The 16,520-nt window shown below is 36.4% G+C and overlaps 1 protein-coding gene across 1 annotated transcript in view; it reads right to left on the bottom strand.

Moving 5' to 3' along the window:
* The window catches only part of Trdn (triadin), a 444,085-nt gene that overhangs the window by 318,301 nt on the left and 109,264 nt on the right, over nucleotides 1-16,520 (bottom strand). The window contains exons 6-7 of the mRNA XM_045159783.1: nucleotides 15,774-15,833; nucleotides 1,105-1,170 (exon numbers count right to left, since the gene is read on the bottom strand). Coding sequence (XP_045015718.1) covers nucleotides 1,105-1,170; nucleotides 15,774-15,833 — 126 coding nt within the window. The remainder of the gene's footprint in view (nucleotides 1-1,104; nucleotides 1,171-15,773; nucleotides 15,834-16,520) is intronic.

Here is a 16,520-nt window from a genome sequence, read left to right as displayed (position 1 = left end):
AAAATTATGCAGCACTAAAACTCATATTAAAACTGACTTGCAGCGGGGCATGGTGGTTCACGCCTTTAATCCCAGCACTTGGGAGGCAGAGGTAGGAGGATTGCCATGAGTTTGAGGCCACCCTGAGACTGCCTAGTGAATTCCAGGTCAGCCTGGGCTAGAGTGAAACCCTACCTCAGAAAACCAAAATTAAATAAATAAATAAATAAACAAAAACAGACTTGCTTACAAATTTTAAAAAAAGTTTAGATATGATGGAAGAAAATATCCTGATTCAAATGCATTCAGATTTTTTAAAGAATGAAGAAAATATTATAGGCTTGGAAAATTCTGAGACATTTCTAATCTATAAGTACCAGGATGTGAAACATGACTGTGTAAAAATGGCTAAACAATAACATAAATTTTTGCTGATAGACTATATATTAATTAAATTAATATATTATACCATGTGTCTTTGTAACTTAACCAATGATATTGTCTGACCTATATTTACCAATAAATATTTACTTTTAACAAACTAATAAATAAAAGAGGTCATTTTCATAGACATTCAAAATATGCTAGTTAAAATAATGAATAAGTAAAATATCTTACTCAAAATATTGACAAACATTTTCCCAAGTAATATTTTAATTGCTAACAAAGATAGTCTCAAAGCTACCAGAGAAAAGATTGGTATATTTCTGAGAAATAATGTGGTATCAGAGTTTAGTTGCCTACAGGACTTTACTACTTTCAATTCAAGCGTTACTTCTTATAGATTCCACTGCAAGAAAACAAACATCATGAAATTTTTGAAAAGGAAAATTCAAGGTTCATAGTGAAGGGAAAGGTTCAATGTTAAAAATTATACAAAGAGGGCTGGAGAGATGGCTTAGCAGTTAAGCACTTGCCTGTAAAAGCCTAAAGATCCCTGTTTGAGGCTCAGATCCCCAGGACCCACATTAGCCAGATGCACAAGGGGGCACATGCATCTGGAGTTCGTTTACAATGGCTGGAGGCCCTGGTGTGCCCAGTCTCTGTCTATCTCTATCTGCCTCTTTCTGTCTCTGTCTGTCACTCTCAAATAAATAAATAATCATATAAAGAATAACCACATACCTTTCTTTTCAGGTTTTTCTTTCTCTTTTATTTTTTCTTTGTCTTTTTCCTTTTCTCTGTGTGTAACTGGAAAGAAAAAGATAATGCATTTCATGTAAATCAGAGATATAAATGATGGAATAATAACATGACAGATTTGTTGTCAAAATCATATATGGTACATTCTTTAACTGCAATAAGGATTTTCATATGTAGCAGTTTAAACTTCAGAATAGTTAGGGATTTTTTATTTCTATTTTTATTTAATATGTAAGCATAATCTAGTATCAAACTTGGATCTAACTATATACATAAAATATATCTGAATTTTCCCAGGTTTTAAGCAATTAGAAAAATTAAAGCTGTCATGTATGATGATATATGATAAAGGGACCCAAGTTTTGATAATGGATGAATTCCAGAAATACGAGACAAAAAAGGAAAAAGCATAATCTCTGAATCTGAAATGAATTAACCTAAATTCTGTATTAATCTTTTGCAGAAATAATTATTTTAAAAGTTTGCATAAATAATGAAATGAGACAAAAATGTTGTCAGATTGTTTCAAAGAGGGCAACTTAATTTAATGGCTGTGAGTCAGGTAAATATTAAAATCTAGCCCTGTGTTTTCGTCATAATTTTAATGACACAAACTTGTAACCCAGTAATGACCTTTCTCATCTCTCACACAGTTTTTCATTACTTTTGTTCATTCACTCAGGTCTTTTAAGTTAACATGTTTAATACTTCTCTGAGTCATCTTACTTTATTTAATCTTATCCCTAACTTTCATATGTTTACATAAAAGGTGGAAGAAAACATCTGTCCAGGTGCTGAGGATTTTACGAGGAAAGATTCTACCAGGAATTTCTGGTTGGACTTTACACCAGTCCTCACAGAACACTTGTAGCTCTACACGGACACCTTGTCTGCATTGCCACTGCTACTGCTTGCTTGCATCCTCTACCTTGAATCCCCACAATCACATTTGCCACTTGTCATCTCTGGGCCATGCCCCATGTCTCTTCAGTAAATCTTCTGTCTGTAGTTATTATGTACATCAGTGGGACCATGTATTACTTTGTTCTCACAAATAAGTAATAAAATTGTAATTGTTTGTATATGCCCACCCAGCAGATGAAATATGTCCACTCACACACACACAAGAATAGAACAGAGATCTTGATCAGGTGTCTTTTTCAGTTGCTTTCCACCTATTCTTTGAGAGAGGGTCTCTCATTGACCCTAGAATTTACTGATTCAGCTAGATTAGCCAGCCAGTAATCCCTAAGGATCCTGCTGGATCCATCTCCTCAGCACTGTGATTACGGGTATCTGCCACCATACTCAGAATTTTATGTCTGTGCTGAGAATCAAAAGTTGAGTCTTCACGCTTGAGTAGCTAGCACTTTCTTCACAGAGCCACCTCCCTGGCAGAGGTGAAATCGTTAAGGGTACTGCTATGCTATGATTTCAGCAGCCTACATTTGTCACTGCTTGTGTCCTAGAGTAGAAGCTGTTAATAATATCAGTGTTTGTTAAATTCTAGAATATTATTAGAAAAGTAAATATCCATTTCTTGTGAAATTTCATCTATGGATAATGGTGTGGTGTGGTATAATATATACTGCTTCCTAGCAATTTCCTGATTTTTTTTAAGATTTATATAATTTCTCAAAAAAATGTTTAGTAATGTGGGGGAGAATCTAATTTAGGATCTTTAGACATTTGCTTTTCTTTTCATGTGTAATGGTTCTTTTGGGTGCTTCTGAGATGCTAAATTCAATCTAAATATCTCACAAAATAAGGGGAAGAAACAGACCACAAGTAGCTCAGTTTTATTTGGATTCAGTATTAACTAAGCTGAAATCCGAGAAGAAATTCCTGACAAAGAGAACGTAAAAGCCTCTTGTAAAGTTACTCTCTGGGGAACACGTTTGTGAGAGAAATTGTACTGCACCGTCCCTTACTTCCTGCCTGGAAAGACCCCTGAGGGAACACTGGCTCTACAGCTGCCTCTGGGAGTGGCTCACTCACTCGCTCGCCTCACACAGCTGGCTGGCTGTCCACTCCACTAGCAGAACTGCAGACTGACATGTGCATAGCATATTTGAGAGAATTAACACAAAATCAACGGAACAAGGGGGCTGAACTCAGATGCAAATTAGCATATTAACTCCTCATTTTCTTTACCCTGAGGGAAAAGTTGAGTCCTCCAGTCAAAGGTTTTGTTGAAAGGACACAGTGTTACATGATGGAATCCTTATTCCCCTTTGGAATAATGTGGTAATGCAGTTTAATGAAGCAGCTGGCCCCCGGCTCTAGGGATCTGTTTAAAATGGCAGGCAGCCCATGAAGCTGCTTGGATGGAAACTTCAACGTTGGCAAGACTGAACTCAAATGCCAAGTTTTGAAATGATGTTTATCGTACGCAACACTCAGTGACCATGTTGCTAATAACTTTGAAGGGGAATAATTCGCAGAAGGCACTGCATTTGGGGGTGCAACTCTGCTTAGCGCCCATGACCAGGTGTTCCCACATGGATAAAGAGTAGCATCTTTCTATTAACCCTTTTTTGCCATTTATATAGTGTCTAAAACCGTTTTAGCTTAGGACAAAATAAGCTTTTTTACACCTGTTAGAGCTTAATTTGTGTACCATCCTTGTTTATAAGAAACAAAAGCCCCTTTGGTAGACTCAGAATTAAAAGCAAGTGGAACCCACCAGTTGGCATGGCTCTGATGTTTGGCATCAGAGTTAGGGTGGCCCTGCTGTTCTTACACTTGTCCAGATTCTGACCTTTCTCCGGCCAGAACATTCAGCTCAATTCTTCTCTGATGTTCAGCTCCCCACACAACTGATCCCCACCCTGCCCCAAGCTGTGCTACTTGTTTCTGGGTTTAATGCCAGGCGCTGTGAGGGAGCTTGTCGAAAAATCCTACAGTTTTTGAGGTGATTCAGAGGTCACAGCACCTCTGACTCTGCAGTTGTGGCCAAAACACCCTCTAGGGGGTCTCATAGTACAGAAGTCAAAAGTTTTGGTACAAACACAAAGAATACACTGATAGAGGCTGCAGAATTCTCCAAATGATGGGCAATAAATTAAACTAAAATTCTGAAGCTCATACTTGACTTCTAAATTCCTGCATGAGTTTTGTTTGAGAATCCAAAACAAAAGAAATCAGATAGACAAGCACATAGAAATTATACCTTCTTATTAGAAAAGCAATTAGGATGCTTTAATTGCTTATTGTGAATGCCAAAAACTTAAATAGCTAGTTGGATATTAGCAAGCATGAAGGATATTAAGGCTAGATCCCTCAATCATTACCAACAGTTTGCCAAAGCAATAACTTGAACAATGGGACTCTAATCTCTGGTCAAAAGAATGGGATCTGTATCACTGCATAGGAGGTTATTAATGGATAATGTTCTCAGCCTAGTTCTGAAAGACCTAAGTCTAACCAGGCTCCAACCTAGCAGGATGCTTTATATACCAAAGTCCTGCCCTGTAAGAGTCATTTAAAATGGGCCTGCCAATCACCTTGATGGGAAACTTTCTCATGGAAAGTTCCTGAAATTTCAGAAAGAGCATAAAGCTTGCCTAAAATGCAAATAGGCATAGGGCTTTGAGTCCACTGAGAGAAGAAAGTCTGGAGGCTACCTGCATTCAGTTAGATAAGAGTTGTGAACAGGGTCCTGAGACTTTCCACGTTCTATATCTGTAGACTTTTTAGATATAAAAGTTAATTAATTAGTAGCACTCTTAAATTAATTTAAGTTTTAAGTGAATTGTGAGGAATTATCCAATAAAGATACTTCATTAATTCAAGGCATTATCAAGTTTTTTCCATTCAATAATATATTTATATGTGTATATACATTTACTTTAGGGATTCATTATTATTATTTAAGTGAACATACAAAGATATGGATTATATTGTTACATTTTCATATATATATATATATATATATATATATATATATATATATATATATATATATGTCATTATACTTTGTTCTTATTTACCCCTCACGTTCTCCTCATCTTTCCTTCCGGCCTCTTTTCCTGACCCCCTTTTCTCCCCAGGAAGCCCCTCCAGCTCTGGCGTCACATGTTCTATCACTCTGTCATGAGTCCTCTCCAAAACCCTTTGTACCTTTTCTTCTCATACTGTCCTCTTCCTGTTTTTATCACACACACACACACACACACACACCATAGATACTTCATTTGAGCATTTGAGAGAAAACATATCGTTTGTCTTTCTGAGTCTGGCTTACTTTGCTTAACAAAACGACCTGTTTTTCAATTCCATCATCTTCATTGCTAATGTCTTAAATCACTCTTTGAATCTGAGTAAAATTTCATGGTGGATATATGTTACATTCTTTGTATTCATACGTCTAGGCTGCCTCTTCATTTCTGCAGCTGTGAATAGTGACTTGGCAGGGAATGTGCTGCTTTGGGGAGTGCTGGTTTTGCATATTTCAGGTGAATACACAGAATATTGCACTTCTGTTTTTAGAGTTTTCTTTCTTCTTTCCTTCTGTCTTTGTTTCCCTTCCTTCCTTCCTTCCTTTCTTTCTTCCTTCCTTCCTTCCTTTCTTTCTTTCTTTCTTTCTTTCTTTCTTTCTTTCTTTCTTTCTTTCTTTCTTTCTTTCTTTCTCTTCTTTTCTTTCTTTCTTTCTTTCTTTCTTTCTTTCTTTCTTTCTCTTTCTTTCTTTCTTTCTTTCTTTCTTTCTTTCTTTCTTTCTTTCTTTCTTTCTTTCTTTCTCCATTCTGATCTCTATTGTGATACACTCCAGTTTGCATTCCAAGAGCAGTGCATTAGGGTTCTACTTTGTCCAATGCCTTGGTCAGTCCTGTTGTTTGTTTTCTTGATAAAGCACTTAAGACTGGGGTGCACTAGAACCTAAATATAGGCTTTTGTTGTTTCTTTGTTATTGCTTTGGTTTTCTGAGACAAGGGCTTCAGACCCTATGGTCTGAAAATTGCTATGGAGATCAGATTGTCCTTTGTCTTCTGAGTAGGCCTGTACCACACTAGGCTTCATCTAGTTTTCATTTCATTTTCTTGATGTGAAGAAAGGTGAATTAAAAAATTTTAATATATTTTATTTATTTGAGAGAGAGAGAATGGGTGTGCCAGGGCCTCCACCCAGTGCAAACCAACTCCAGATGCTTGCACCCCCTTGTGCATCTGGCTGATGTGGGACCTAGAGAATGAAACCAGGATCCTTTGGCTTTGTAGACAAACATCTTAAACACTCAGTCATCTCTCCAGCCCTGAATTTAAAATTTTATTGTTCATTTGTGTTTCTTCTGTCAAGAGCTATCTGTTAATTCATTGCTATGTTTATTGACTGTATGATTTTGAATGTATTTTTGTGTTTACTTATAAGAGTAAACTATGGGTTCCAGAATCCCAGATAATTCTTTTTATTTATTTATTTATTTATTTTTTTGGATATGAAAAGTTGTCTTTTATTCCTTTTTAATAGCTAACACAGATATGACGAAATGTTGTTAAAACATTTTTGTTTAGTTTGGAGAGAGATGGCCTAGCAGTTAAAATCACTTGCTTGCAAAGCCTGATGGCGTGGGATTGGTTCCCCAGGACCCACATTAAAGCCAGATGCACAAAGTGGCACATGCATATGGAATTCATTTGAAGCAGCAGGAGGACCTGGTGTGCCCCACTTCTCTCTCAAATAAATATATAAATAAATAAACAATTTTTAGAAATATTTTTATTTATTTATTTGAGAGTGACAGACAGAGAGAGAAAGAGGCAGATAGAGAGAGACAGATAGAGAGAGACAGAGAATGGGTGCACCAGGGCCCCCAGCCACTGCAGACGAACTCCAGACGTGTGTGCCCCTTGTGGATCTGGCTAATGTGGGTCCTGGGGAATTGAGTGTCAAACCAGGGTCCTTAGGCTTCTCAAGCAAGCGCTTAACTGCTAAGCCATCTCTCCAGTCCTAAATTTTTTTTTTAATTTAATTTATTAGTTTTCATTTCAGTGAATACAGGCAGCTTGGTACCATTATTTAGGCTCATCTGTGATCTACCCCCTCCCATTAGACCCTCCTTGTTAATGAAAATGGGTCGTGCATTGTGGAGTTAGCCCCCAGTTATTAGTATGATAAATGTCTCTGCAAATCATGACCCAACATGTAACTCTGACATTCTTTCCGCCCCCTCTTCCGCAAGATTTCCCTGAGCCATGTTGGGTTCATTTTTGGTCTGCTTCAGTGCTGAGGTGTTGGGGGCCTCTGAGGCTTTGGCTCTCTGATTTGGTAGGAGTTGATTTTTCTCTCCGTTGATCTCCTTCCCCTTTGTGCTGGTATCCGGTTCACAGGAAAACATCACCCTTGCTTATTTCGCCAGTTGTCCTTAGTTTCAGTTGGGCCCCTTTTGAGGTATGTTGGGGCACCAGATAATTCTTTAACAGATGGCCAAAGTGCAAAGATTTTCTTCAATTCTGTAAACTCCTTTATTCCTAACATTTGGGAGGCAGAGGTAGGAGGATTGCCTTTGAGGCCACCCAGATAATATTTAGTGAATTCCAGGTCAGCCTGGGCTAGTGCCAGAAACTTACCTTGAAAAATCAAAAAGAAAAAGAAAAAAAAAGAATGTTCTTGGAATATTATCAGGATTGCATTGAATCTACAGATTTTTCACATGAATTCTGCCACAGGAGACCTTTTCTCATCTCATGTCTTTATGTTCTTCCTTCAGTGTCCTAAAGTTGTCATTGCATAGCTTCATTTTTTATATTGTTGAACTATTATCAGAGATATTTGTTTTTACTGATTTCTTTCATTGTGTGCTTGTTATTGGGATATGGCAAAGGTACTGATTCTTGTAATGTTGACTTTGTATTGTACATGGTTTTGCTGAATGTCTACCTGTTTTAGGAGATTTCTGGTGTAATCCTTAGACTCTACTACATATAAGATCATGCCATCTACACATAGGATAATTTTGATTTTTCTATTTTTTATTCATATCCATTTCATTTCTTTCTTGTTATTTTAAATAAGCAGTTGAGAAGTATAATAAGTACAAACAGATAGAGTGAATATCTGTCTCCTGTTGCTGGTTTTAGAATAAATGCTTTCATCAGTTTTCCTATTTTGTATAATGTTTGCTAATATTTGTCAAATGTATTCTTTCTTTTGTTGATGTATGCTTCTTCTATTCCTAATTTCTTCAGGAATTATAACAGGTAAGGATAGTGAAACTTGTGAAAGACCTTGAGAAGACCATGTATTTTCTATCCTGTAGGTGTGTTATATAACCATTGATTTGTGTATGTTGAACAAGTCTTGCATAGCAGAAATGACACCAACTTGGTAATGATAATGATCCTAATATGCTAGTTCAGTTTTTAAAAATATTTATTGAATTTTTTGCAGCTGTATTCATAATGTTACAAATTCTTTTCTTTAAAGTTTTATTTGATTTATTTATTAAGAGACAGAGAGAGAGAAAGAATGGGGCACCAGGGCCTCTAGCCACTGAAAACAAACTCCTGATGCATGTGCCACCCTGTGCATCTGGCTTATGTGGGACCTGGAGAATCGAATCTGGGTCCTTAGGCTTCACAGGCAAGTGCTTTAACTGCTAAGACATCTTTCCAACCTATGTTATAAATTCTTAATGGGTAATTTAAGTGTCAACACATAAGCACTGTTGTAGTTGCAGTGTGACTCAATTCTTCCCCTACCCATTCAAAAAAACAAAATTTAAGCACAAAACTGTTTCATGTGTCCAGAAGATACAAAGCTAACAACATCATCCTAAATGGATCTGGTTCTTGAAATGAAACTCTGAATATCTCACACATATCAGACTTATTCTACAATAACTTTTTTCTTAACTTTGGCATGCTGATGTTTGAAAGCATATTAAAATCTTGTAATACTGTAGTTACTTTTTCCACCAAAACAGGCTCTTATCCACTTAATACCCTTACCCACTGTTTAGAGCCTACATTTATATACTTACATTTTATATTTAGCACTCAGTTCTGAAATCTGACTGGATAAACATTTTTCAATACTTATCTCCATTTACATGTTTTTCTCTGTTATTTCCTTGTCTCCAGAATGCTTTTAAGTAAGTTAAAGTTTATCTTCCTTTTGGAAATACAGAGTTAATGTATAGCACTGTGGGCTATGCTAGGATTTGTTAATGTTGATTTACATGTAAAGTGCTTTTGAGTGTTATTATTTTATAAGTTTTGAGTAGGGTGATTATTTTGTTTTGTCCAGCTGAAATATGATCAGATGTGTTCTTAAGGTAGGGGACAATTGAAGTGGGAAGAGAAGACAATGAAGCCATGGAGGCTACAATAGTGAGCCAGGGAAGCCACTCTCTGTACCATAGAGAAAGCTGGGTTAACTTCTCTGCCACTTACTAAAAGTGATAAAATGAATGGATCACTTAACACAGGTAAACCTTAGCATTTTCAGTTTTAAGTGGGATTATAGCTATCACATTGAATGTTTCAAAAACATTAGGTAAGATATTAAATAAAACAGAATAAGTACACTATTTTGTTCATGGTAGATAAACACTCTACTCATTCCAGTTTTTGACAATAGAATCATAAATGCAGAGGTGATATGACACTGCAAGGAATTTGGCAGTGTGTTACAGGGCTATCTATACATGCTACAACTTAAATCCCTCCAGCCTATGGCCAGGTTGATACCATGTGATATCAAATATACAAAGAAGGTATCACTACTTATTATGAATGAGGAGAATTGATAACATTTCAGTTATTTCACATGTGGCTTTAAATGTACAAAAGATACTCTTTACTGTGAAGCAGTCTTTACTCTGAAGCTAAGGGTCTGTACAGATTGCTTACTCATACTTTAGCTTACTTACTCATACTTTAGCTAAGGGTCTGTACAGATTGCTTACTCATATCTGTGACCAAATACCTGGCAAGAAGTAACGTAAGGAAGGAAAGCTTTATTTCACCTTAGATTTTGAGGTTATAGTCCATCATGATGGGGAAGGCCTGAGACAACTAGACACATCCAGTACATAGTGAAGAACAATGAACTTCAGAGCTGAGACAGCTTTCTCTCTTTTATCTAGTCTAGGACCACAGCCTATGGAATGGTGCTTCCCCAAAGTTAAGATGGGACTTCCCACCTTAACTAACTTCATCTAGATAATCCCTCCCACACCTAGTCAGGAGTTAAACTAACTTAGACAATCCTTCACTGGTGACTCTAGGCCTTATCAAGTTTGTTATTAATATTAACTATCTCAGGGTCTAAGACTGTTTAATTCTCTGAACATTTCTTAGTTTTCTTTTAGTTAGACAATAACATATTATAAAATATCAGACTTTAAGAAAAGATATTGTGCAAGACCATTTTGAACTTTGAAACCTTCACCCTGATATAGAAAGAAAATTGTCTATGTAAGCTTTTATTTTATTTTTAATTTTTTTGGTTTATTTTTATTTATTTATTTGAAAGCGACAGAGAAAGAGGTAGAGAGAGAGAATGGGTGTGCCACAGGGCTTCCATCCACTGCAGACGAATTCCAGATGCGTGTGCCCCCTTGTGCATCTGGCTAACATGGGTCCTGGGGAATCGAGCCTTGAACCAGGGTCCTTAGGCTTCCTAGGCAAGCGCTTAACCGCTAAGCCATCTCTCCAGCCCAGCTTTTATTTTTTTAATTGTTAGAGCTCACTACTCAGAACCCAAAACTATTCTGTTGTAGTCAACTCATGCTGCTTGCTCATCAGGGGCCATTTACATGAGTCAAAGTTGAGAAAATAACATTTAACAATTCAGAAAATATTAAAACATGGTTATAAGTTTCTTCTAAGGAAGTATAATGCTCCACTGTACTGCTATATAAATTCAATACAAAGTAACAGTTTCTGACATTTTTCTGATTATAATTATAAAATAGATCTCTATCTCTTTTATGTGGAAAAAATACCAAAGTTAATTTAATTCAAAGATAAATGTTAACCTTCACATCAGAATTTATTCCTAAAACCATAATGGGTGTTTGTTGACAAGTTATGAATTGAAAGGATCAAAAGGATTGCTGTATTGTGCCCAATACAAAACGCTAAACAAAAGAAACAAAGGAGGAGAGAAGTTGTAGAAGTTATGATATAATGAGTTTAGTGGATTACTATATAACTACCTTATATTGTATGGCAGAAATGACAGACTTTCAGAATTGAAGTTTAGTCTTTTCCCATTTATTAGAGAATTAATTAACATAGTACATGGAATAGTTTTAGATATTGCTATTCTTGCTCTTCTCAAGGACTGCATATTGTTTGGTGTTATCTCCTACAGTTGATGAGTAAATTATATAAGTGAACTCTCATCAAGAGTTCCCAAGGTCTTCTGCAAAAGAGAGAGAAGTAGCAGAGGGAGGAGGATAGGATGTGATCTAATAGCTGCATAAACACCTCAGTTTTAGCATAGTTAATCTTTTTAAGCTAAGGTAATGGATATCTCTTTAAAATCTGAACAAGTAATACTATTTTGGAGTTATTGTAACTTTTAAATGGCTTCAAAATGTCATCATATATACTATGTTCACTATCCCATGGAACATGATATAGTGAACATAGTATATGTCCATATATGTGAACAGTTCTAAAACTTTTCATCTAAATGTAGTTATAAAACTAAATTTGTTGCCATTTAAGTATAGAGGGATAAAGAATAACCATTATTATACCCCAGTTACAGGCAGGAAGTGAAAAAGTAAATGGAATAATACATATGGACAAATAAAATGATGGTTAAAATAATAAAGTATATGTGACACTCAGTCATGTGTTAAACAACTGAAGCTCCTTTTTGTGGTTGTTTGTTGTTTTGAGAACACTTCATTTTTACCCCAAACTATTAAGTCTACTCTAAAAAGCTCTTCAGGTAACAAATCTCTAGCCCAGCCTTTGTGAATATATTTTAAACTTCAGCCAAATCCCCTGCTTTAATTAAGGAAGATACTAGTTTAATAAAACCACTTGGGAGCCCACTGCTTTGAGAGGCAGTCCCACAATTGCAAATACTTCCAGCTGTAGCACCATGTGTTATACTCAAGCTCACATTACTGGCAGAAATCACCTGACCAAGAGCAGCTTTTGAAATAAAAAGGGGGGGGGGTATTTTGGCCTACAGACCGGAGGGGAAGCTCCATGATGGCAGGGGAAAACGATGGCCTGAGCATAGAGTGGACATCACCTCCCTGACCAACAGAATGTGGACAATAGGAATAGGAGAGTGTGCCTAACATTGGCAAGGGAAAACTGTATATAATACCAATAAACCTACCCTCAGTAATACACTGCCTACAGGAGGCATTAATTCCCAAATCTCCATCAACTGGGAACTGTATTCAGAACACCTAAGTTTATGGAAACACCTGAATCAAACCACCACATTCTGCCCCTGGCCCCCATAAACGTATAACTATCCATGATGTAAATGCAATGCATTCATTCCAAATTTAAAAGTCCCTGTAGTTTTATCGATCCTAATAATGTTCAAACATCCCCATAGTCCAAGTTTAACTGAGCCATAATACCAAACAATCCCCTCCAAAAAAATCCCATAATGGCACAGAATATATATGCACACTGCAAAAGATGTCATTGGGCATAGCAGAGAAATATTCAGCCAATACAAGATTTAAAACAAGCAAATGTAAAAGTCTGTAGTCCCAAGATCAACAACTCTAGCTAGTGACAAATCTCTAAGTTCGATATTTCCAACCAGCAACAAGTCTCTGGAGTTTCAACTCTGTCCCCACAGATAGGCTACTCATACTCCTGGAAAACTTCATAGGCCAGCAGCTCTCCTTGGTAGCCATGCCATGGTCCTAGCTAGCATCTCCACTGGCTCTCCACTGCAACCCACAGTTCATCCTCATGGCTCTGTCGGGTCTCCATGCAAGCAACCAACAAACCTGCTTCACACTGCCTATGGCCATTTCCAAAACACAAGACTGTTGCAAATGCAATGGCCCTTTCTTTCCTGCATTTCTTATATTTCACAATACCAGGTGTGGTACCAGTTTGTTAATCCAGGATGTAATATCATAGACTTTGAAGAACAGGACACTCTTTGAGCATTCATGCCCCTTCAAAAACCTGTGGTTTTTTTTTTTTCTGTTGTCCCAATGCTGGAAGCTGGCTCAGTCTCAATGGTTGTAACCTCTCATATAATTACAGCTTAATGGGCAGAAGTTTCAGCCCAAAGATTTAATTTATGTGTCATATCCCTTTGTTCACACCAGTCTATTTATATGGAATGCAACAATAAACAAGTTCTCAGGACATAGCAATAACATCAAGCCTCTCACACAAACTGCTTCTAGCCCCATTCAGGCAAAGCTCTTTTTCACCCTCATAAGCCAAACCTCATAGTCCATAGTTCTTATTGCATTCAGGTTTTTCAACTCTGACCAGAATAGTCCATCAGGCTTTACTTACAGAACTGCAAGACATCTCTTAGGCCAAGGTTTCAAATTCTCCCACATTTCTCTTGGAAATCAGCTCCAAAAGGCTAAGGACACATAGTCAGATGTCTAGCAGCAATGCCACTCTCAATACCAACATTACTCTTGTAGTCAAGTTTGCATTCCTGGCAGAAGTCACCTGAACAAGAGCAGCTTTGGGAGATAAAAGGGTTTATTTTGGCTTATAGACTGGAGGGTAAACTCCATGATGGCCATGGAAAACAATGGCATGATCAGAGGGTAGACATCACCCACTGGCCAACATAAGGTAAACAATTGCAACAGGAGAGTGTGCCAAACACTGGCAAGGGAAAACTGGCTATAATATCCATAATCCCAACAATACACTGCCTGCAGGAGGCATTGAATCCCAAATCTCCATCAACTGGGACCCTAGCATTCAGAACACCTAAGGTTATGGGGAACACCTGAATCAAACCACCATACTGTGCCTACTCAGAAGCTCTGCTATTAAATTGACAGAGTTGGCAGCAGAGACCCTCATCATGTGGAACTTAACTCCTGGAAAACCTGTACACCGTCATGTTTTCCTTTGTCCATTCATGCTTAGGCACTGTCCAATTTCTAAACCAAAGGAATTCAGAGCCAAACAGAGAAAAAAAGAAGTCAGAACAGTTTGCATCTCTAAGTTTAAATATAAATATTTCCCCAACAAATGAGCTTAGCATTAAGATTTTTAAAACTGTGCTAACCAATCACAAGCAACTTAGACAAGATGATCAAAGTCCTAATACCTAAAACAATGATCAAGGCTCTTCACAAAAAGGATTTAAGGGAATTATATATAAAAATAACAACCCCAACATTACATTGCAACATAGATTAACATGCTACTGCAATTTCAGGTTAATTAGAACATATTATTATTTAAAGCAGGTATTAATTTATTTATTTGAGAGAGAGAGAGAGAGAGAGAGAGAGAGAGGGAGGGAGAGAGGGAGAGACAGAGAGAGAGAGAGGGAGAGAGAGAGAGAGAGAGAGGGAGGGAGGGAGGGAGGGAGGGAGGGAGGGAGGGAGGGAGGGAGGGAGAAAGACAGAGATAAATAGATGATGGGGGAGCAGGGCCTCCAGCCACTGCAAATTAACTCTAGACACATGTCCCACCTTATGTAAGTGGCTTACGTGGGTCCTGGTGAATTGAACCTAGCTCCTTTGGCACCTTAACCACTAATCCATCTCTCCAGCCACAATAACATCATATAATTTAAAAATTTACTATAGGCATCCATGACATTTGGGACAGGTAATTTTGCATTAGTCATTTTTTACATTATAAATATATTTTGTATGTGTGTAGGGGGATATGGGAAATTGAAGACAGAGCCTTACACATGTTACGCAAACATTCTTTCCCTGGAAAACATACCCAGTTCTTCCAACATTTTATTTTTTATTTAGGGTATTGTTTTTATTTTATCACTATCCTTGCAGATATGCATGTTGACTATGAGATTTTTATTTTTGCCTTGGAAATACAAAACTATTTGACAAATCTGGATCTTCTTAGAAATAAGTTGCATCTGAACATCTTTGCTTTCTATAAGTTTATTTAGAGTTTCATGGCCACATAGGTCACCCACAGAGAGTAATGCTTATCAGACGAGCAAGGTGATGCTTGTCATTATTAAAATACTTCTGTTGCAAGACTGCATTTTCTGGATTCAGTTCAATGGAAAAAGGCTACTAATCATGAACTGGTCACTGCCCATCTCTGTCCTGAGACTGTGGCAGAGTTGTGGGGCAGTGGTATTCTGCATGACATAGTACAATGACTCTGCATTTCTGCAGCAAAGACTGTGAAGACATTGAAGGACATGCAGTTCACATTTGAAAACCCCACTCTGACTCATAAGTACTAGTAAAGGAATTATAGGTATTCACTTAGCAAAAGCAATTATTTATGATGCAATTTTGTAAAAAAATATCCAGCTATAAATAAAAGTTTCTCACACATTTTTTTCCTTGGATTTTTATTATGAAATGCTATTCCTACATTTACACTTGCTGCTAACAAAAGAATAAAGTAATATGATGAATGATATCAAAAGAGAAACATATAAAACATGAACATTTTTTCTGCCATATGAATATAAAAATATGTATCATAAAATACATAAACATAAAATTAAACTTTTACCTTTTGTTTGTATTTTCCTTTCAGGTTTCTCATGTTTTTCAGTCTTATCTTTGTATAGTTCTAGGGAAACAGAATTTATAATTTTAAAACTTTAAATAGTTTAAAATTCAAAACATAGCTTTGACTTAAGCACTTTAATTCCATCATAAAATATAAATATTTATGTCTAAAAATCTTATCCATGCGTGAAAGGAGATTTTTTAACCCAGTGCCATATAAAATCACTTATTTAGTGAAATAAGAGAAAATTGGAGACATTTAAAAATCAGTAATTTAGAAAAACTTAAAAAATTAGATTGAGATATGTGGATACCATTTCTGTGCAAAAATAAATCACAAACTATAATTATGTTCTATTTTAGTTACTCTTAATAAAAGTTAAGAATGTCATTTACATTTAGGAAGACAGCTTTACATATTAGATTAGGAATTTGTGAAATGAACTGTAAAGACTAAGTAATAGGAACTATAGCTCAGAAATGTAGACTCTAAGCTATATTTATAAACATGATTTGACTTTGAATTAACCAAAAAATATGTCAACATGACATGGCACATTTCATAGAATAAGTTAGTTGCACTTTTTTTGTATATGTCATATATTTAACAAGTTGATTCAATTTGCTGCTATCTTCAGTACATACATTCAGTGTACATACATGGCTTAGAAAATAAAATTAATTCTGAATTTATGGTTAATTTGGATAAAAGTAAATGCAGATCAGAGTTTAAAACTATGATTTTTAC

Source organism: Jaculus jaculus, chromosome 9, assembly GCF_020740685.1.
Source record: "Jaculus jaculus isolate mJacJac1 chromosome 9, mJacJac1.mat.Y.cur, whole genome shotgun sequence".
Classification (NCBI taxonomy): Eukaryota; Metazoa; Chordata; class Mammalia; order Rodentia; family Dipodidae; genus Jaculus; species Jaculus jaculus.
The sequence above is the reverse complement of the archived record's forward strand: the minus strand, read 5'-3'. Positions and strand labels throughout refer to the sequence as shown.